The sequence below is a fragment of the Squalius cephalus genome (genome assembly GCF_949319135.1).
Source record: "Squalius cephalus genome assembly, chromosome: 14".
Lineage (NCBI taxonomy): Eukaryota > Metazoa > Chordata > Actinopteri > Cypriniformes > Leuciscidae > Squalius > Squalius cephalus.
Window position 1 is genome coordinate 16,412,876 of NC_137135.1, and position 21,722 is coordinate 16,434,597.

Here is a 21,722-nt window from a genome sequence, read left to right on the forward strand (position 1 = left end):
CCGTGTGACGTCACAAGTCACCGAATATCAAAACGAGCTGTTTTTCGAGCTTGATTATTAAATGCTTTGTTTATAATGAGGAGGGTGTTTAAGCTATGAAACTTGCAGGATGATTTATTGGTACAGAAACCTCTTATATGTCAAAAGATTAAGGCAAATTTGATTTCTCATGTCATAACCCATTTAACACCTTCAAGAGAACTGAGTCCCAGCCTCCTCCTTTTCATTTCTCTTCCCTTTTTTCCATTTCCTCGCCAACTTTGTGAACAACACTTCTATCATCTCACTGCAGCTCATTTTTGATCAATTCATTTTATAATTACATTCCTACAGTCCGTTATTCCGTTATAATCCCCACAAGGAGCATTCAATACCAAAGACATTTAAAACATTTGACAGCGCCGATGACAAGAACATTAAGAGTAGAAATATGATCTCATAAAAATGTCCTTTTGTTGCCACATCAGCAGCTTTCTTCTGAAATCTGAATCATATCAATAATCCATAGAGTCTATGCAGCATGGGCAGCTGCAAACCTGTTCTAATTTACTCGTGGACTATATCAATGAAGTTAATAGTTTTTTTTTTTTTTTTTTTTTTTTTGCACAAAGAATCTTATTGTTTTGTTGTTCTGTAAAAATACCAAACAGCCTTATAATATTCACTGAAACTCTTGCCTCCACCAGCTCTTAAATTATTTGGAATAATAAATAAATATTAATTAATATAATTTAATTAATTAATTAATTAATAATAATAAAAATAATAACTTGACAGGCTCACTATGGGAACAACATGAGGGTGAATAAATATGTTTTCATTTTATTATGGAAGCTTGTTTTCGCTATGGAAAAAAAAAAAAAGGTAATTGTGACTTTTCCTTACAAGTGTGAGTTGATATCTCTCAATTCTGATTTTATAACTCGCAAGATTTAAGACTCGCAAGATTCCAAAATATAAAAACTCACAGTTCCCCCAAAAAAAGTCAGAATTGCAAGTTTATATCTCATAATTCTGACGTTTTTGTAAATAGTCTGAATTGTGACCAATTAAAACACGCTTCCCTATTTTCGAGTAGGCTACTGGCGCTTTAAGAAATCTTACAATGATCATTTTGTCATGTTTCATTGATATTTTTTTTTTCTGTCGGTTTAGGCATAAACCTAATTTCTTATTTTCTGTCTTCTTTTATCATTCTTTTTTTTTCTTGAAAAGCTGTATTTCTTCTATTATATGTAAGTTTGTTGAGATGGAGAAGTCTGCACACTGATTGAGGGTGTGCTTTTGTTACCTTGATCAGAGTACATGATTACACTTGTCTCATCCTGCATGGCATCTCACGATAGTCATATCCTGTAGGCTCAATATTTTGAAAAAAGGAAGGAATTCTTTTCAGTGTCATGCGACATTTATCAGTAGAATTTATCCTTTGCACATATTTTACTGTCTTTTAAAAAGTACCAATGGGGAAAAATGTAAATATTCTAGATTGTAGTTATTTGACACTGGATTTGGCCAGGACTCAGTCAGTCCTGAACTGCATCTTGTGATACAGTAGTTGTTAATTTTTGCAGGGAAAGCCCTGTTCGAGCCTGTAACCAAGCAGCTGTGTCTGACACTTGATACACACTTGTGTGTGTACATGTGTGCGTGCGTGTTTAACAAAATCACACAATTAATTTCACTATTCATGAAAAAAACAAATGAAAAAAGCCCTTATATTGTGTCTGGTGATTTCTATTTGCAAAAAAAACTTTTGATGGCAAAAAGAAACTTGAGGTACATCTGACTTTAATCCATCATTTAAGGCTGTCTGTGAACTGTCACTTCATTTGTCGAGCAAAGAAAAAAAAGTGAAGAAACTAAGTCATTGATGCATAAGCTGCTTGTATACCTATGGGTTTCTTTGCCATTCCCTGCTTTATCCAGCCGGCGGGAAACATGCAGATCTTTTTGGCATGTTACAGTTGTGAAGAAGGCTTCTGGCCTGGATGGTTGAGCATTCCTTGCATTTTCTCTTTTCAATCCAGCCAGTCCACACAACAAAAGATCAATTGTGTGGACAACACAGTAGTGTGAGCGGGTTTCCATCTCTATTCCCATCACTTAAAACCAGGGAAGCTTGGCATGGCTGAAGACAGTCTTACTCTTGTCTTTTGGTGTGATGTATAACAACACTGCTGCATTCTGTCCAGACTGGGATCTATGTCTGGAGTTACATGGTATTGTTTCATCAGTAAATAAATATATATTCATAGATATACAGTATACAGTTGTTTGCCCCTGCTGACAGCCCTGGTTTAGTACAGCTGCAATGCCTGTCAACATCTCCTCTGCTTTCATAGGCTACACCCTTATAAACCAGCTTGAACAATGGATAAAAGCAAGTCGCTGATTCACTCTTTCAGATTCTTTTCGGGTAAGAACATGTTCTACATCAATGAGAACAATGCTACACTCACTTATATTTTGTGGATCTGTATTCCACACACCTGACACGGCTGATAATACACACAAATGTGCTATAGACATATTGGTATCCAGCAAACACCCAATTCTAAAGTACAAAAATGTGCTATAGACTTATTGGTATTCAGCAAACACCCATTTCTAAAGTACAAAAATGTGCTATAGACATATTGGTATCCAGCAAACACCCATTTCTAAAGTACAAAAATGTGCTATAGACTTATTGGTATCCAGCAAACACCCATTTCTAAAGTACATGCACAGTCATTTGTATTAAAATGAGACTTTGTCCCTTGAGCTGCTGATTGTAATACATTCCTACAGCAGCAGCTTGATGACTCTGTTTAACTGCATTTTGTGAAACAGCTTGTATGGCATTTCTTTGTTACTCTCTTGTGATTGTGACCCTTGTACTTCTGAATACCTCCCTAGTGGAGCCATCCGTGTGGTTTCCTGGGAACATCTCCTTAAGCAGTGTCCCTAAAACACAAGCTTTATTTATTTCAAATTAGTTGTACCACCTTTTCAGTGATGGTAGGACATGTATATAGTTGACTTGCCAACATCAACTAAAACGAATGGCTTTGGGTCTTTTTGCATTCAAAAACTGCATAACGTTTTCTTTGTTCGTGGGCTTTTGCCTTCATCAATAGGGCAGTGGAGCTCTAATGTATCACGAGAATGAGAACAAAACTGCATTCCAACAGTAAATGTTTAACTTATGTGATGTAGATTCAGTTTACATTTAACAGAGATCTTTAACAGGGGGTCTGCAACCGATCTTAAACAAATTTTTGTAACTTCAACCAATCCTCAAAAAGCAAGAATTCAGAGTTTAAATTTCTCTTCACAATAACATGTATTATGTAAACTAACCCAACGAACCATTCATAATAAATAATGTAAATACATTAATGTATACATCTCTCAGTCCACCAAAGGAGTCATTGAGCTGAAAATACATTGAGACACTCAATTTAAAAAATGCTGCCTGGAAAATGGATTTGTTTTATTGAAAGGGTAACATTGCCCCCTACTGGTGCCGAGGCCAGTTAAAAATGTTAGCATACTGACAGAAGTCCATTTGCTTCACAAATATAAAGATGTGATTTTGTACTGTAACCAATAAATATATTACTTCATTAGGTGCCTTAAAGGGATAGTTCACTCCAAAATGTTGTCATACTTACTCACCCTCAAGTGGTTCCAAACATCTATGAGTTTCTCTCTTCTGTTGGACACAAAATAAGATATTTTGAAAAATGTTGGTAACCAGTTGACGGTAACCACTGACTTCCATAATGGGGAAAAAAATACTGTGGAAGTCAATGGGTTCCAATAACTGTTTGATTACCAATATTCTTTAAAACATGTTCTTCTGTGCTCAACAAACATGTTTGGAACAACATGAGGGTGAGTAAATGATGACAGTGTTTTTGGGTGAACGATCTCTTTAAGGTGTTGTGTAAAAAAGCATTGAAGATGAAGATAAAATCAAGTTGAAAGTGCCATTAAAAAGGTAAGAATTATATTAAGCAATTAATCTAGCTCTCTCTTAACACAGTTATATTAATATAATTTGTTGAACAATATATATTTGTTGAAATACACAACTAAAACCATAAAAACATTTTTGTTACTTAAAATAATATAAACACTATCTGAAATAAAATATATAAAATCAATTTTAGATAGTTGCAAAGGCAACATTTCTTATTTGCATTTAGTTTAACTCGATGTACGGTACTAAAATAACACAGAAAATGATAAAAACTATATAAACATAATTTAAAAACAAACTTATAAAAATGACAAAACACACAGAAAAACAACTAAAACTTGAACTAAAATTAACCCTAAAACAGGCAAGAGAGGAAAATGATCATCAAAAACTAATTTCATGTCACTTTTAGTATCATTTGGAGAACATAGCCAATGGAATTTTTTAAATATTTTATATAGATTTTGAGTTGTATCTCCCAGGATACGTTGCCCTATAAGGGTATTTAAAAAAGGCCCAAGTCATCAATGTTTCTGTGATTTGTTTGATGCAAAAAAATATGTAATATGCTCTATGTCTAAGTGTCCTAAAATTGAGGCATATACATTTCTTATATTTGTTCACTGCTGTTTCGTCTTCAACATCAGTTGTGGGAAACTCTAGCTCTTGAGGTCCACTGTCCTGCAGGCATTAGCTCCATCCTTAATCAATCATATAAAGTGATTTATGATACAACTTTTGTGTGAACTTTTGTATGATCATTTTCTAAGTAACCATAAAGACTTAAATTGGACTTTTCAGGTGTGTTTGTTAATCTGGCAACGTATCTCAAGGGATGCATACTTTTCAAAACACGGTAAATAACAGCATGATAAACATATGACTTAATATATGCCTACTTTATACAAAGTCAGAATGTCCAGCACTATGTTGGCTTTAGGTCAAACTGACAAAACTGAGCACAGAAAATTTGAATCAAGTCATGTGACCCACATACTCCAAACAGACTCAACTATGATACTGACAACAGCACTGGATGAAAAATTATTTCTCGTGCCTCCTACAAGAGACTAAAGAATATGTATCCTGTGGTGCACGTTGCCTGTTTTAAGGTTAAAATGAAAATATAAAATTCAAAACTAATTCAAAATATTAATAAGAACTATAAAAGTAAAATAATTAATAATAATTTGTTACATTTACATAGCGCTTTCTCAAAGCGCTTTGCATAGAAGGGGGAATCTCCTTCTCAATTATCCTAGTTTTAGACAAACACCAAACATTCACAAAGTTTGTTTTCCTCCAGGTAAATACAGGAATCTTTATTTGAATTATCATCTGGAGACTTACATTAATTCCAAGCAGACAAGCGTGGCATGAAAACAAACACACCGTAAACGGTTAGATTTCAACATTATTATAATTGACAAAAAAAAAATCTGCCTTATATCTGCACTCCATGATGCTCAGCTGAACAGATTTCCTTCAGTGGTCCCGAAGATACGCATGATTTATCTGATGTGTGATGAACGGTCCCACTTTATAATCTTCAAAGCCGCATGATTCTGACCTATTAAAACATGGTTCAACAAATCAAAATAGAGATGAACACACATCCATTTTAAGTAATCTCAACTGCAATATTTCTGTGTTGCAAAATCACCATCATGAGAAAGTACCACAATCAATATTACTTTGCAATTAATGACAGCAGCTTCTCACCTTGTAGTTTTTTTTTTAATGTATAATATTTCATTTTGGACCGATGTAGTTAACCGTTTTCCCAGTCTTTTTCAGTGTTTCCAGGAGAACATCTGTGTCTTTGTCTGACTCAATGAAGACCTTCTTATTGGGGAGATCAATGTCAAACTTGACATCTGCTAAAAAACACAACTGAACTATGAACTATGACAAAGACTCAAAGGGACAATGTCCCCACATGAAAACAAGAAAAAAGAAAACAAAAGGAAATTAAGCTACATATAGGATGTTTTTAAACCAATGTAGTTTCACTTTCACAAACATCTAGTTTAAATAGCTTTGTTAATACACACGGTTAAAATGACTTACAGCAGGAGACTGTTTGAAATATGAAATATGTAAATGCCTACCCAGTTTGTTAAGCACTCGAGTTACTGCACCAGAGCATCCCTCACATGTCATGTCAACAAAAAACTCGTGAGTCTGTCCGTGAGAGAAGAAAACATATTTGATTCAATTCTAAGAGAGACCACAAGCTAGCTACAAAGCTAAGTGTGGGCGAAGTTATCTTTAAAAAAAAAAAGTTATTTACGATATCCAGATATCTGGCAGCAAAATAAACTGATCTTCGTGAGTTCAATTTTCTGATTAAATGTGTAATTACCGTCATGATCGATCCGATTGTCTCTCAACCAGCTCAAAAGTCTCGCTTTCGCTGGGATGTTGCTGCACAGATGATGACGCGCTGTTTAGTTTAGGGCTTATCACTAAATTACTAATATTTTTGACCAAAAGCGTTCATTTGAAACACCAACTAAACGTACATATATCCACTCAAAGTGCGCATGTTGTGAGAGACTCTTCTGTCTCCTGACAATGACCGATAATAGATATCACGTTTGTGTTACGGTTACGAGGCAACGAGTTACTTTTCATACAATGTGCAAGCGTTTTAAAAACGTACAATAAATAATTGTACATGATCCCTTATGCTCGACGCTCCCTCTGCAGGGATAATAATAATAGTAATAATAATAATAATAAAAATAAAACAAGCAAGCAAACAAACAAATAAATAAATAAAATAAGAAAATAAATAAGAAATACAAAAAAATAATGCTGATTATACCGAATGTGATTGTTTCAACATAATTTACGTTCGTTTTAATTTTACCAAAGGCGCAACATGGGATGTGGATACAATTTAAGAGTTAAACTCTTTAATTTTCAAAACAGACACATTGGTCATGTTTGTTGGTTTGCTCTGTACCATGGACTGTAAAGGCAGAAGTGAAATCAGCTGACTGACACGTGTTGATGGTCATGTGACAGCAGCATCAGTGGGAGGACGCGTGCGTTGCGTCGCGTCGCGTCGCAGCAGAATCAGATCTCAGCGGATAGCATCACAATTCGGACAGCAGATTCGGATCAGGTCATGTCTGCTCATCTGTTCGCGTCTGTGCTGATAGCATATCCGGGTTCATATGTGGACTTTATGAGCTTCATATAGTAGGTGTATATCATTCAGCTGTGCTTACGGTAAGTCCAAGTCTGTCATCTCATGTATGCAATGTTAGCTATACATTAGCATAAACAGGAGACAAGACCTTCAGTTGTTGACAGCATTGATAGCTGAAGCCTGTCGAGAACTTCAGGACATTACTGGCTATTTTTGAAAGCATTACAATTTATTACTACAGATTACTGTCGTGAACGCTCTAAAGGGAGACATTAAATGAAAATACTCTTCAAGATTGAGTGCTTCATAGTATTTCCTTGTGCTATTTCCTAGTAACGTTAGAATATAATACTGTTGTCCTGGTAACACTTTACAATAAGGTTCATTAGTTGACATTTAGTTAATGTATTAACTAACATGAACTAATAATGAGCAATACATTTGTTACAGTATGTATTAATCTTTGTTAATGTTAGTTAGTAGATACAGCTGTTCATTGTTTATGTTAGTTCAGAGTGCATTAACTAATATTAACAAATACAACCTTTGATTTTAATAATGTATTAATAAATGTTGAAATTAATATAAACTAAGATAGAAGTCTTGTTCATTCTTAGATAATGTTAACTAAGGTAGTTAACTAATGTTAATGAACCTTATTGTAAAGTGTTACCGTTATGCTATACTACATTGACCTAGTTATATAACATTTTACAATAAGGTGTCATTAGTTAACTATGTTAGTTAACATGAACTAACAATTAACAATACTTCTACAACATTTTATTATTCATATTAGTCAATTTTAATCATAACGTTTACTAATACTTTTTTTTTATAATCAAAAGATTTATTTGTAATATTAGGTAATGTATTGTGAACTAACAATGAACAATTCAATTTTACTAACTAACATTGACAAAGATTAAAAAATGCTTTGAAAAATATATTACTCATTCTTAGTTCATGGTAGCTAGCTAATGCATTTTACTAATGGGACGTCGTTGTAAAGTATTACCATAATTACTAATGCAACTTTGCAAGTCTATGTCAATGTCTTTGACAGAAAAATCCAGAAATTTTAGACTGTTAGTTGTTACAGGAGTACAGAATAAGATGAACTTGGTTTCTTGATGTTTGTATTGCTTTTAACATCCTAAAACTGTGGCTATAAGTTGTTCCCTTATATTTACTTTGTTGATTAAGACTTGTATTTAGAGCATCTTTTTTATGTAACCTGTCTATTAAATTTAATTCATTAACAAATGAAATTCATGGCCATTAAAGTCTTTTATTTTTCCATTGATCTGTTTTTATATTGATTTGACTTTTACATACCGAGACAGGGGAGTCAATGGGATCTGTGTTCAATTAAGGCAAAGCATGGCCACTCCAAAGTCAAACATTGACTTTAGATGTAACTGAACAGAGCTGCTTTGCATTATCATATGTGTGGTATTCATGCTCTGTTAACTGTAGCAAAAGAGCTTTATGAGTCTATCATTTGTGGTTTAATAATTTCAGTTACAGGTTTTACTCAGTGACTGAATGAGTTTGCTGAATTGTCTAAAATATTTCCACATATGTGGTTTGGAACCGTTTCAAATAGTTGTGACATCTTTCTGACATAAACAACGGGTGTATTTCACACTCATGATATTAATATCTTCATTACATGGTTTTGATGGTGTCAAGATATTTCTTCTGATATTTAAGTAGGCTCTATATAGAGAGGGAGAAGAAGAAAAATATATAGAGCCTATTTAAAATGGAGAGAGAGAGAGCACTTTTATGTGCTACAGTTGTAATCAAAATTATTCAACCCCCATTGCAAATCAGGTTTATTTGCTACATTTACAGACTTTCAGCTGTTTGCAACGAACAAATCAAACAAAAGTAATTGACATAGCTCAACACAACAAATGTTTCAAGTGGTACCTGAAAATGTAACTTTTAATGTCTTCTGCAGTCTAAAAATTATTCAACCCCCTGAATAGAATCCCTCATAAAAGAGCAAATCTGCTAAACAGGTGTTGTCTCAAGCACACCTGATGCAACTAATCAAGGGCTTCATTAGTTGCACCAGGTGTGCTTGAGCTAGAACACATGAAATATCTGAACTGGCTAGGTTTGTTGAGTCACGTTTGACTGCATGTTAGAAATATGGCAAAAGTCAAAAGAATGGTCCAAAAAGTTAAGAGAAGATATCATCGGCCCTTCACAAACAAGGAACAAGATACAAAAAGATAGACAGGCACTAAATGTTCCTAGAGACACCGTTGGAAGCATACTTTGCAAGTTCAAAGTTAAAGGAACAGTGGTTACACTATCTGAACAGGACAGAAAAAGGAAGCTATCAACGGCTGCAACCAGATTTCTGAGAAGACAGGTTCAGAAAAACCCTTGAGTGACTCCAAAAGACTTACAGCAAGACTTTGTGGCAACAGACACTGAGGTTTCAGCTTGCACAGTAAAGCACGTACTAAACGCATGCGGTTTCCAACTACTGACCCAAAGGAAAAAGAAAAGTCTGCTTCAGTTTGCCCAAAATCATATAAATAAGCCACTGACATTTTTGAGATTCTGTTCTGTGGAGCGATGAAACAAAACTGAAACTTTTCAGCCCTATAGATCAGAGATATGTCTGGAGGAAGAAGAATGAAGCATATGCTGATAAGAACACTGTCTACAGTTAAGCATGGTGGTGGCTCGGTGATGCTCTAGGGCTGCTTTGCATCCTCTGGCACTGGAAACCTGCAGCGTGTGGAAGGCAAGATGGATTCATTGAAGTATCAGGAAATCCTAGGAGAAAACATCATGCCGTCAGTGAGGAAGCTGAAGCTTGGGCATCATTGGACCTTCCAACAAGACAATGATCCCAAGCATACCTCAAATTCCACCAAGACTTGGTTGCAGAAGAAGTCCTGGACGATTCTACAGTCACATCACAGTCACCTGACATGAACCCCATAGAAGATCACCGGATGGGATTTAAAGAAGGCAGTTGCAGTGCGCAAACCCAAGAATATTACTGAACTGGAGGCCATTGCTCATGAGGAATGGGCTAAGATTCCTCAGAAACGTTGCCAGAAGCTGGTCACAGCAGGTCGTAACAGCAAAAGGGTGTTCTAGTAAGTACTAAAGATGCTTGAAATGAAGGGGTTGAATAATTTTAAAACTGGAGAAGACATTAAAAGTTGCATTTTCAGATGAATTTGGGAAAACCATTTGCTGTGTTGAGCCATTTCAATTACTTTTGTTTGGTTGGTTCATTGCAAACAGTTGAATGTGAACCCGATTTGCAATGGAGGTTGAATCATCTTGATATCTGACAATTAGACAACGCATTAATAATTCTTTCCTCTTCATTTTCTCGACATGCATAATAATACAGATTGTGACTGCGAATGATGCAGGAGTTCATTTGAGCTTCTGTGTGAAATTCTCACCGCTGCATTAAAGTGTCAGATATGACTAATGTTGATTGCATAGTCATTTTGCATGTTTAAAATCCTCATATTGTTTTCAGCCCCAAGAGGTGATACAGAAAGGGCACTGTGTGCGTCATGGGTGTGTTCTAGGAGGGCTATTAACTCTGTTCATTTGTCTGCGATCACAGCGCCTGTAGATGCAGCGTCTCCGCAGGGAAGCTTTTGATCAGTGAAGCTATCAGTGGCAAATTACACCCTACCAAAGCAAACATGGCCTCTGATATCAACTATCAAAATGGTAAACCAATTTCCTTTGCAATATGGAACACTGTTTGTGACTGTTGTTGTTGTTGTTTTTTTGGCTAAGCTTAGTGAAAGATGATGTTATAAATGAATGAACAGACGCACTACTGTTCAGGTCTGCACTACTGTTTTTGTAAAGAAATGAATAGTTTAATTTTGTAAGGATGCATTTAATTGATCAAAAGTCACAGTAAAGACATTTATAATGTTACAAAAGGTTTTTAATTCGAATAAATGCTGTTTTTTGAGCTTTTCTATTCATTAAAGAATCCTCAAAAACAGTGTATCGCGGTTTCCACAAAGAGATTAAGCTGCACATCTGCTTTCAACATTGACGATAATAAGAAAAGTCAAATCATCATTCAAATGATTTCTGAAGGATCATGTGACACTGAAGACTGGAGTAATAATGCTGAAAATACAGCTTTGCCATCACAGGAATAAATTACATTTCAAAATGTATAAAAACCGAAAACGGTTATTTTAAATGGTAATAATATTTCACAAATTATTACTGCTTTTACTGTGTTTTTGATCAAATAAATAGGCAGTCGAAAGAGACTTCTTTCAAAAATATATAAAAAAATCTTGCCAATGCCAAACTTTTGAACAGTGGTGTATGTGTTTTTTTTTTTTTTTTTTTCTATTCAATGTTTAATATTATATGAAAGCTATATCTGTGTGTTGGTCCTAGGCCCAGATTTTTCTGGAAGAAACGAGAGCCCCACTGAAGATGAGCCCATCCGCTCACCTGGGTCCCCACGGCAGACAGAATATGAACGGATCGGAGGAAGAACAGGATCCTCGTAAGCACTGTGATCTTCGCCTATTAAAACTTTTATGGTCATTGACCTATTTTAATTGTTTTATTTTTTTCAGTTTTTTTCAGACCATAATTCATTTACTAAAAGGAAATATTGGGACGGGACTGCTCGGATTGCCTCTGGCTGTCAAGAATGCTGGACTCGTGGTAGGACAGAAAATTTAATTAGGAGATTAATGCATTATGATGTTGCGGTTTTATTTTTAACTGTTCTGGTCTTGTGTTCTGGTTTATCTTGTTATGAGCCTTTTGGTTTTTGAACAGGCAATACAAACCGTGTTTGTTCATGTGTGTACATCCTTCTGGTTAGAGAACAGCATTTTTGTGGGTTGTAATTTTGTCCCCACTGACTGAGATCTGGTCATGTGTTAGTATAGGGTGTAGCAAAAAATAACTATATTGTTTTATAAACTATGGTATTTGTAATGAGAAACAGAAACCGAAGCACATTTAGTATAAAAAATAAAAATGCCATATATATTCATCACTCCTCTAATGCATTTAATACATTATACGTTACTATTTTAATATATTTACATTTAATATGAATATACCACATTTCTGAAAACAGTTAGTGTTACTACTCAGCAAATCCATGGTAAATATTGGTGATCAGTGCAACTTCTAAGAAACTATAGTGTCACTGGCATGAAAATAATAAAAAATAAAAATGCTGGCTTTTAAGGAAACAAAATACTTGATTTATAACATTTATTTTACATTTTTAATAATTTAATCATTCATATTCTGGTTTCAAGATTTTTGTTTTCCTACCTCGATGTACACTACCATTCCAAAAAATTGTGTGAGTAAGATTTCTGATGTTTTTATTAGAGAATTTGAAGTATTTTATGCTCTTTGTTCAAAAATACAGTAAAACAGTAACATTGTGAAATATTATTACAATATTTACTATTACAATATTTACAATTTACAATTATTACAATTTAGTGATATTTAATGTATTAATGTGCTATCATGACTGTTTTCATTAACTTTTGAAGAGTATTGTCAATTTTATTTATTTTTTAATATATATTTTTTCTATTTAATTTTATGCACCAGTCAATCATGACTTAAAAAAAAAAAAATAGCACGCCCTCAACAATCTGCGTAATTTAGTGCCTCTTTCATCTCCATAGCACAAACTAAGTTTAGGAGCTGTGTTTACAGCCTCTGAAGAGCACTGAAACCTCTCTCAGCTTCAGCTGAGGACACAGGGACAGCAAGACGCAGTCTGACAGTGTTTCCACTTAATCAAAGATGACACATCCCTGAAAAATGTCTCCTGCCAGACGAATATCACGCTTTGACCTTTTTTCAGTTGTATTTTTAGGGATACTTTGTGTAGTTGCACCACAACATTACTATTCCTCATCATACAAAACCCTTCCTCCCAGATTGTTCTGCATAGTGGGGATGCACAAACCTAACCAGTAAAATGTTAAGAAGTGTTGTAAATATGCAGAAACAAAAGAGAGTGTACATTTTGTGTTCAACACTGATAATAATAAGAAATGTTTCTTGAGCACCAAATCAGAATATCAGAATGATTTCTGAAGGATCATGTGACACTGAGGACTGGAGTAATGATGCTGAAAATTCAGATTTGCCATCACAGGAATAAATTACATTTTAAAATAGATTAAAAGAACAGAGTTAATTTAAATTGTAATAATATTTTACAATGTGGCTTTGATTTTCAACCAGTTAAGTTTGTATAGTGCATTTATGTTCAAAAAGCACTGGGTTGATGTTCTCCGCCTCTTCTTATGTTGCAGGTGGGGCCTTTAAGTCTTCTGGCCATGGGAATAGTGGCTATACATTGCATGAACCTCCTTGTGAAATGTGCACATCATCTAAGCGTAAAGTAAGAATTAATAGCTTGAACAATTTTAGATATACTGCCCCTCATGTTCTTGACAGGTTTTTTTGACACACAACACCCTTTTGTTATTCTGCCATGGTGAATTTGAGTTTAGTTTTGTTTGCTTTATCCTTTGTATCTGGCCAGATGTTTTTTATAAAAGTTTCAAAGCTTAATTTAGTCAGTGTTAAAGGGATAGTTCACCCAAAAATTAAAATCCTGCCAGTTGACGGTAGCCATTGACTTCCATAGTATATATTTTTTCCTACTATAGAAGTCAATGGCTACCGTCACTCTCTGGTTACCAACATTCTCCCAAATATCTTCCTTTGTGTTCAAAAGAAGAATGAAACTTGAGGGTGAGTAAATATGACAGAGTTTTCATTTTTGGGTGAACGGTCCCTTTAAACACGAATATATAATATATATATATATATATATATACACTCACCTAAAGGATTATTAGGAACACCTGTTCAATTTCTCATTAATGCAATTATCTAATCAACCAATCACATGACAGTTGCTTCAATGCATTTAGGGGTGTGGTCCTGGTCAAGACAATCTCCTGAACTCCAAACTGAATGTCAGAATGGGAAAGAAAGGTGATTTAAGCAATTTTGAGCGTGGCATGGTTGTTGGTGCCAGACGGGCCGGTCTGAGTATTTCACAATCTGCTCAGTTACTGGGATTTTCACGCACAACCATTTCTAGGGTTTACAAAGAATGGTGTGAAAAGGGAAAAACATCCAGTATGCGGCAGTCCTGTGGGCGAAAATGCCTTGTTGATGCTAGAGGTCAGAGGAGAATGGGCCGACTGATTCAAGCTGATAGAAGAGCAACTTTGACTGAAATAACCACTCGTTACAACCGAGGTATGCAGCAAAGCATTTGTGAAGCCACAACACGCACAACCTTGAGGCGGATGGGCTACAACAGCAGAAGACCCCACCGGGTACCACTCATCTCCACTTCAAATAGGAAAGAGAGGCCACAGTTTGCACAAGCTCACCAAAATTGGACAGTTGAAGACTGGAAAAATGTTGCCTGGTCTGATGAGTCTCGATTTCTGTTGAGACATTCAGATGGTAGAGTCAGAATTTGGCGTAAACAGAATGAGAACATGGATCCATCATGCCTTGTTACCACTGTGCAGGCTGGTGGTGGTGGTGTAATGGTGTGGGGGATGTTTTCTTGGCACACTTTAGGCCCCTTAGTGCCAATTGGGCATCGTTTAAATGCCACGGCCTACCTGAGCATTGTTTCTGACCATGTCCATCCCTTTATGACCACCATGTACCCATCCTCTGATGGCTACTTCCAGCAGGATAATGCACCATGTCACAAAGCTCTAATCATTTCAAATTGGTTTCTTGAACATGACAATGAGTTCACTGTACTAAAATGGCCCCCACAGTCACCAGATCTCAACCCAATAGAGCATCTTTGGGATGTGGTGGAACGGGAGCTTCGTGCCCTGGATGTGCATCCCACAAATCTCCATCAACTGCAAGATGCTATCCTATCAATATGGGCCAACATTTCTAAAGAATGCTTTCAGCACCTTGTTGAATCAATGCCACGTAGAATTAAGGCAGTTCTGAAGGCGAAAGGGGGTCAAACACAGTATTAGTATGGTGTTCCTAATAATCCTTTAGGTGAGTGTGTATATATAGGGGTGTCGCTTGAATTCATGGACCAAATTAGTTATTTAATTAATCCATGGTTTAATAATTACATTTTGGTGTTTGTTCAGGAACATTTTTAGTAGAATATATAAATAAAATTTTTGTGTTTCTGTCATGCAATTGACTTAAATGACACACTTTTTTTCTTCTATTTAGGATGGGCAAGCCCTTTCTTTCCTATGGAGATGCAGTGGAGCATGGGATGGAGAACGTGCCATGGCTTAGCAGACACTCTGTGTGGGGAAGGTAACTGAACGGCTTTGTTTCAGTGCTTACAAGGCAGTTTTCTGTTTTAATTCAGTAGTCTGTTAAAGTTGACGTGCAGTTTGTGCTGTTCTCAACATAATCTTTGACCACTTGTCACTTGTGACTCTTTCAGCACCTGTTTTATGTGCAACGTCACTGTTTCACATCTTGCACATGATAGCCTATAGTAATCTTAAACTACTGTTCAAATGGTTGGAGTCTGTATAATTAGTAAAAAACAAACACACATTTGAACAGTAGTATAGTGTGCTCACTGGGCAGCTTGTCTAAATAAACTTGTGACATTTAGATTACTAAAAATGACTAAAAATAGTTAGACCTGTACCTGATCATAATGATTTGTTTTGTTTTTCGGCTTTCAGGCGTGTGGTAAATGTATTCCTCAACATAACCCAGCTGGGCTTCTGCTGCGTGTACTTTGTGTTCCTCAGTGACAATGTCAAACAGGTGAGAGATCTTTAAATACAAAAGATTTGAATAAAGTTTTTTTGTCCACATTAAAATAATAAACTTTACTATCATATTATTAAATGAGTATCCAGTGAAAACAGTAGTTTCTGTTGGCCAATTGGTTGAACGTGATCGTAAGATGCCAAAGTCAATGGTTTTATTTGCGTAGAATGTATAAAATGCTAAAAATATTTGCCCTAAATGCATTGTCTCTTTGGACAAAAGCTTATGTATAAAATGTAAATGCTTCAAAAAATGCTGAGTGATTTTGTTTTCACCACAAGAGGGCAGCATTGCCTTTCACTTCATTTGGATAAACCACCTGTGTTTGCTTCTCCCCAACAAAAAGATGTTCTTCCTTTTTTCATTTTGAACCTACAAATGAAAAATTCTTTCAGTACAATCTGTCATATTGTTATTGCCATAAAGGAATCTTTCCATTGTAGGTGGTTGAGACTGCCAATGCGACAAGAGTGAACTGTCACAACAACGAGACCGCAGTGACCGTCCCCAGCTACGACTCTCGCCTCTACATGCTCTTCTTCCTTCCCTTTATCATCGTGTTGGTGTTTATCCGCAATCTCAAGTACTTGGCTCCTCTGTCGTTTGTAGCAAACATTTCCATGTGTGTCAGCCTGGTCCTCATATACTACTACTGTCTGACGGTAAGACACATTAAACGCGCAACACACACTCAGAGTGCACAAAATATGTTGAAAATGAATCTTTGTTGCATACATTGCTTCATTATTTATTGTAAATAGTGTCATATATGATACATACTTTAGCCCACAATACAATTGAGCAGTCCAAAAAATGTTTGAACACTTAAGCCACACTATGTATGAATGTAATTACATTATATAACAAAGTATTAATCCAATTGGTATTTATTTTAGACACATTTATAGCACAGACACACTTTTCAGGCAAACCATTTTTTTTTAAAAGTTTTGGTCACACTTTATGTTAGTTGTCTTTAACTACTATGTACTTACATCATACATTTTTTTTTTTTTTTAGGTTCAATGTACTTATTGTGTTCATGTATTGCAAAACACTGCTACACTTTATTTTACGGTGTCTGTGTTACAGTGTAACTACACATTTAAGTACTGTGAAGTAATAATTAACTACATGTTTCTACTATTGGTTTAGGATTGGGGTTTGGTTTATAGTTAGTTGCATGTAATTATGCATAATAGTTATTACTACAACTTACATCATTTGATACAATGCAAATACAACTTACATGTAACGTGTAGCAAGGACAATATAAAATAAAGTGTTACCCAAAACGCTGCTATTGAGATGGGATACCGGTAAGGTTAGGCACAGTTTTAGTGGTCTGGTTAGGTTTAAGGATGGGTTAAGGACTAAGGGAAGGATCAAAAGTACTAAAAGAACTGCTGTAAATACATGCAGGTATTTTTGAAATATAAGTTCAACATAAAAAACATGCAGTATTTACAGTAAAGTTACTTTTAAATGTAGTGTGTTACGATATTGTATTACCCCCTAAGAAAAGTAACTAATTGCATTACTTAGTTACTTTTTATAGAAAGTAATGTGTTACTTTACTTTTGTGTTACTTTTTCTCACCTGGGTTAGACTTCCTTGTTTGTTTTTTAATAACAACAGGCAAATGTAAAGGCCTTTTCACATCAAAAGTGAAATGAATAATCCTCAGACTGAAGGAAATGCAAATTCATGCCTGTACAGTAGATGCAATAAATAAGAAGTAAAGTAACTTGCATTACTTATTTGAAAAAGTAACTCAGACATTTTGTTTGGAATTTAAAAGTAATCTGTTACTTTACTAGTTACATGAATATCTGATTTCGTAGCTCTTGTTACTTGTAATGTTCCCCCTAACACTGAAACCATAAGTGTATGTGCACTATAAGTGCATTGTATCAAATGATTAATTTAAATGTTACTACATAGTAGTTAAAAACACTTGAAATAATACAACAATAGATCCTCTGCTCCAAGCAATTTTCAGGACCAAGCATTCTCTCCTGGGCTGCTGATTCAGTCTCAAGTGTTATGGATGTAGAGTTAAATGACAGGGTTCAGGGTTGTTTTTCAGAGCCCATTTCCTATTGAACAGCTTTAAATCAGACCCTCCGCCTGAAATTGGCAAGGCAGCTACTGAGAAACGAGCAAGTGTGTAACACAATTTCTCAGTAAGGGAACAAAGTTTGTCATGGTGGAAACAGCAAGAGGAAGTTGCATGGCTGAAGATTGCAAATTGGTTTGTTATTCGCAAAATCATTTTTTGTGAACAGTCAGGGATTTCAAGAATGCTTACAGAGCTGCAAAAAGGACACAAAATGTTCCTCTAAAAGCATCTTGAACCCGAACAGCACATCATAAGATCACTGTAAATTCTGTGGTTTACCATCATGATTTTATTTGCATAACATTTATGCTCTAAAACATTTATTTAAAATCATTCTTATTTATAGTGTCCCAAAAGTATGAGACTTTGTAAATCTAAATCAGATCATCATATGCTGTAGTCAGAGATTTTAACAGTTTTAAACCCAAATTTGAGTTATAATGAATAATTAATAAGAAATATTTAAGATAATAACCATTTAACTATATATTTGTTAAATTAAATTGTAAAAAAAACAACAACAATTGATTCAGAAAGGATGCATTAAATTGATCAAAAGTGACGGTAAAGACATTTATAATGTTGCAAAAGATTTAGATTTTAAATAGAACTTCTGTTCTTTTGAGCTTACTTTTTTTTCAGGATTCTTTAATAAATAGAATCACAAATAAATGAAGCAGCACAACTTTTTTCAACATTGATAGTAATAAGACATGAAGACTGTGAGTGAAAATTCAGCTTTGCCATCACAGGAATAGATGAAATTCTTAAAATATATTTAAATAGAGAAGAGTTAGTTGAAATTAGAAGTGGAAATTTCACAATGTTACTGTATTTTTGGTCAAATAAATGTAGCTTTGGTGAGCATAAGAGACTTAAAAAATTAACTTTTTATGATAGTGTATATAAGTATACTTAAATATAATTGTAAAGAAATTTCAGAATGCAAAGATGCAAACTTTTTTTGAAATATTCTCAATGTCACAGACTGCCAGACATGTTTTTCTATTCTTGTTTTGCATCGTCAGAATATCCCATACCCCATCAACCTCCCGCTGGCGGGACGGGCAGTTGACTATCCTCTCTTCTTTGGAACGGCAATATTCGCCTTTGAGGGAATCGGAGTTGTAAGTTTTTCTTTTGCTCTGTTATTTTGTTTGTCACCAAAGAAGTATTATTCAGCTGAAAAAAGATGTCGCTCTCGATCTTCATCATTTACAGGTGCTACCACTTGAGAATAAGATGCAGAATCCCAGAAAGTTCCCCATGGTTCTGTATCTTGGCATGGGCATCGTCACCACCCTCTACATCTCCCTGGGCACCATCGGCTACATTGGCTTTGGAGAGAAAATTCGGGGCAGCATCACATTAAACTTACCGTTGTGTTGGTGAGTGCCAGGGAATCTGTAATGTGTATTGTCTTGTAGTCCCACTTTTTTATTTAGATTTTGTTGATGATGATGAAAAAGAATCATATCAACTTTCTAGGTTTCTAGGTTGAGCATCAGTTAGGTCTAATAATTGTATTAATGCATTACTATCATGCTCATATCCATTACCCATATTTACAAAGCAGATTAAAAATGGATCAAAAATGGTTTTCGTGGAAGTGTTGCTCGTTCAAAAGTTTGAGGTAAATAAGATTTTATAATATATATCTTTTTTAAAGAAAATAATGCTTTTATTCTGCAAGGACATATTAAATGGATCAAAAGTGATAGTAAAGACTTTTTTTTTAAAAGAAATGAATATATTCATTCAGCAAGGATGCATTAAATTTTCTTTTGAACTTTCTATTCATCAAAGAATCCTGAAAAAATGTCAGTTTCCACAAAAATATTTAACAGCGTAACTGTTTTCTACTGATAATAATAAGAAATGTTTCTTGAGCAGCAAATCATCATATTAGAATGATTTCTGAAGGATCATGTGACACTGAAGACTGGAGTAATGATGCTGAAAATGCAGCTTTGTCATCACAGGAATAAAATACATTTTAAAATATATACAAATTGTAATAATATTCAAAACATTGTTCCATTTTTGATCAAATAAATGCAGCCTTGGTGAGCATAAGAGACTTCTTTCAAAAGCTTGATTTGTCAAAAAAATCATACTGACCCTGAACTTTTGAAAGGTAGCTTGACATAAATGACTGCAGAAATAAGAAATGCATGTAATGTGTGTCTGTTCTGTAGGTTATATCAGGTCGTGAAGCTGCTTTACTCTTTCGGCATCTACATCACCTACGCGCTGCAGTTCTACGTGTCAGCAGAAATCCTGATCCCGCCGGCGGTGGCGCGCTGCGGTCCCAGGTGGGCGGTGATGGTGGACCTCAGCATCCGCGTGGCTCTCGTAGGCCTCACATGTGAGTCGTGCTGCAACAGAAACACCTTGACACACCTCTTCACTCCAGCAGTCTTTCAGCCAAATCCATCAGCCATTGGGCCGCTCGCGTCAAAAGCCAGGAGCGTTTTCAACGGCTCATTTGCTTGGGCACACGTCCATGCGAGTGTCAAACGTCTCCTTTTCACCGCGACTCGAGGTTGTTCAGGCACTTCGCATGACATTTGTCATTGTTAGATGAAGTCTATTTTTACCTTTTGTCACTTTTTCTGAAATAAGCCAAACCTTGAACACAACACTGCCCTACAAAGGCAAAAGACCTTAACTCGCTAGAGTGTGGAACTGAGAAAAAGGACTTTAAAGATTTTTAGTTGTCCAGGCAAATTAATTATAGGTAGGACACTGGAAATTTAGCAATTAGATGTTTTAGTAAAAAAATCTTGAGCTCAAACTTGACTTTTGACCACTATTTTGACGTTGCTGTACTCTGTCGTTGTATTGTCTGCAATAAGCGAGAAGTCACACCAAGGCAAATTCCAGTAACTTCCACATTATCAATATTTGGTTGCTGATCACCATTTACAAAATCATTATAATAACATCTGTATAAAATCTAGGGATCATGGAATTTATTTTGGATGATTTACAATTGCTTTGTTATATGGAGCAGTTTGGTATCCTATTCATTATAGCTGACTAGCCTATTTATGCTATAGGCTGCTAAATTAAGTAGATTGCGATCTATCTAATTTGTTTGTCTAATGCATATTTTTTGCGTTTCAAAGCCATCTCAACTATCATTTTCCTTCGAGAGCAATGGGCCATCCTTAAATGCTATTAGTAAAAAACAACCACTCAACTATTTGCTTTATCTACACTTTTATTCAGGTATCGTGTGCGTCAGAAGTGCTTCAGTGACAGATGTATGACACAGGCTACACCGTAATTTAAACACAGCAAACTTTAATGGACGGTAAAATAAAGGCAGAATGCAGTAACTCCAGGACGGCACTGTAACTTCTAAACAACGGCTAACAATAGCAGAGTACCCTAACTCAATTTGAGCATTCCAAACAAAGGCAGAGAACAGTAACTGGTGTGTTCTGCCTTGGTTTCTCCTGTTCTTTTGGAAGTTACTGTTAAGTCAACCCATTATTTTCTCGATACTTATTCACATGATAAAGGAGATCTTGAATGTCCCAAAAATATCGATAACTAATTTTCGACCAAAAATGAACTGTTGTTTACTGTCTTTTGCCTTTGTAGGGCTGAACAGAGAATGTTTTCGGCGT

The 21,722-nt window shown here is 35.3% G+C and overlaps 2 protein-coding genes across 3 annotated transcripts in view; one reads left to right on the top strand and one right to left on the bottom strand.

Moving 5' to 3' along the window:
• Positions 1-5,261: 5,261 nt before the first annotated feature.
• Positions 5,262-6,596, bottom strand: atox1 (antioxidant 1 copper chaperone). 2 transcript variants are annotated; one of them, XM_079891807.1, is made up of 4 exons: positions 6,336-6,596; positions 6,082-6,154; positions 5,693-5,847; positions 5,262-5,540 (listed from the first exon to the last, which is right to left on the bottom strand). In XM_079891807.1, exons 1-3 carry the CDS (start codon positions 6,339-6,341, stop codon positions 5,723-5,725), a joined length of 204 nt encoding a protein of 67 aa, XP_079747933.1. In that variant the 5' UTR covers positions 6,342-6,596; the 3' UTR covers positions 5,262-5,540; positions 5,693-5,722. The 2 variants fall into 2 exon arrangements, with proteins under 2 accessions (XP_079747933.1, XP_079747932.1); XM_079891806.1 differs by having other exon boundaries at positions 5,693-5,850; positions 6,336-6,587.
• Positions 6,597-7,013: 417 nt separating this feature from the next.
• The window catches only part of slc36a1 (solute carrier family 36 member 1), a 44,232-nt gene continuing 29,523 nt past the window's right edge, over positions 7,014-21,722 (top strand). Inside the window, exons 1-11 of the mRNA XM_079893425.1 lie at positions 7,014-7,210; positions 10,750-10,859; positions 11,559-11,670; positions 11,744-11,834; positions 13,469-13,557; positions 15,399-15,488; positions 15,872-15,956; positions 16,406-16,624; positions 19,113-19,211; positions 19,306-19,472; positions 20,283-20,452. Coding sequence (XP_079749551.1) covers positions 10,832-10,859; positions 11,559-11,670; positions 11,744-11,834; positions 13,469-13,557; positions 15,399-15,488; positions 15,872-15,956; positions 16,406-16,624; positions 19,113-19,211; positions 19,306-19,472; positions 20,283-20,452 — 1,150 coding nt within the window. The 5' untranslated portion in view covers positions 7,014-7,210; positions 10,750-10,831. The remainder of the gene's footprint in view (positions 7,211-10,749; positions 10,860-11,558; positions 11,671-11,743; positions 11,835-13,468; positions 13,558-15,398; positions 15,489-15,871; positions 15,957-16,405; positions 16,625-19,112; positions 19,212-19,305; positions 19,473-20,282; positions 20,453-21,722) is intronic.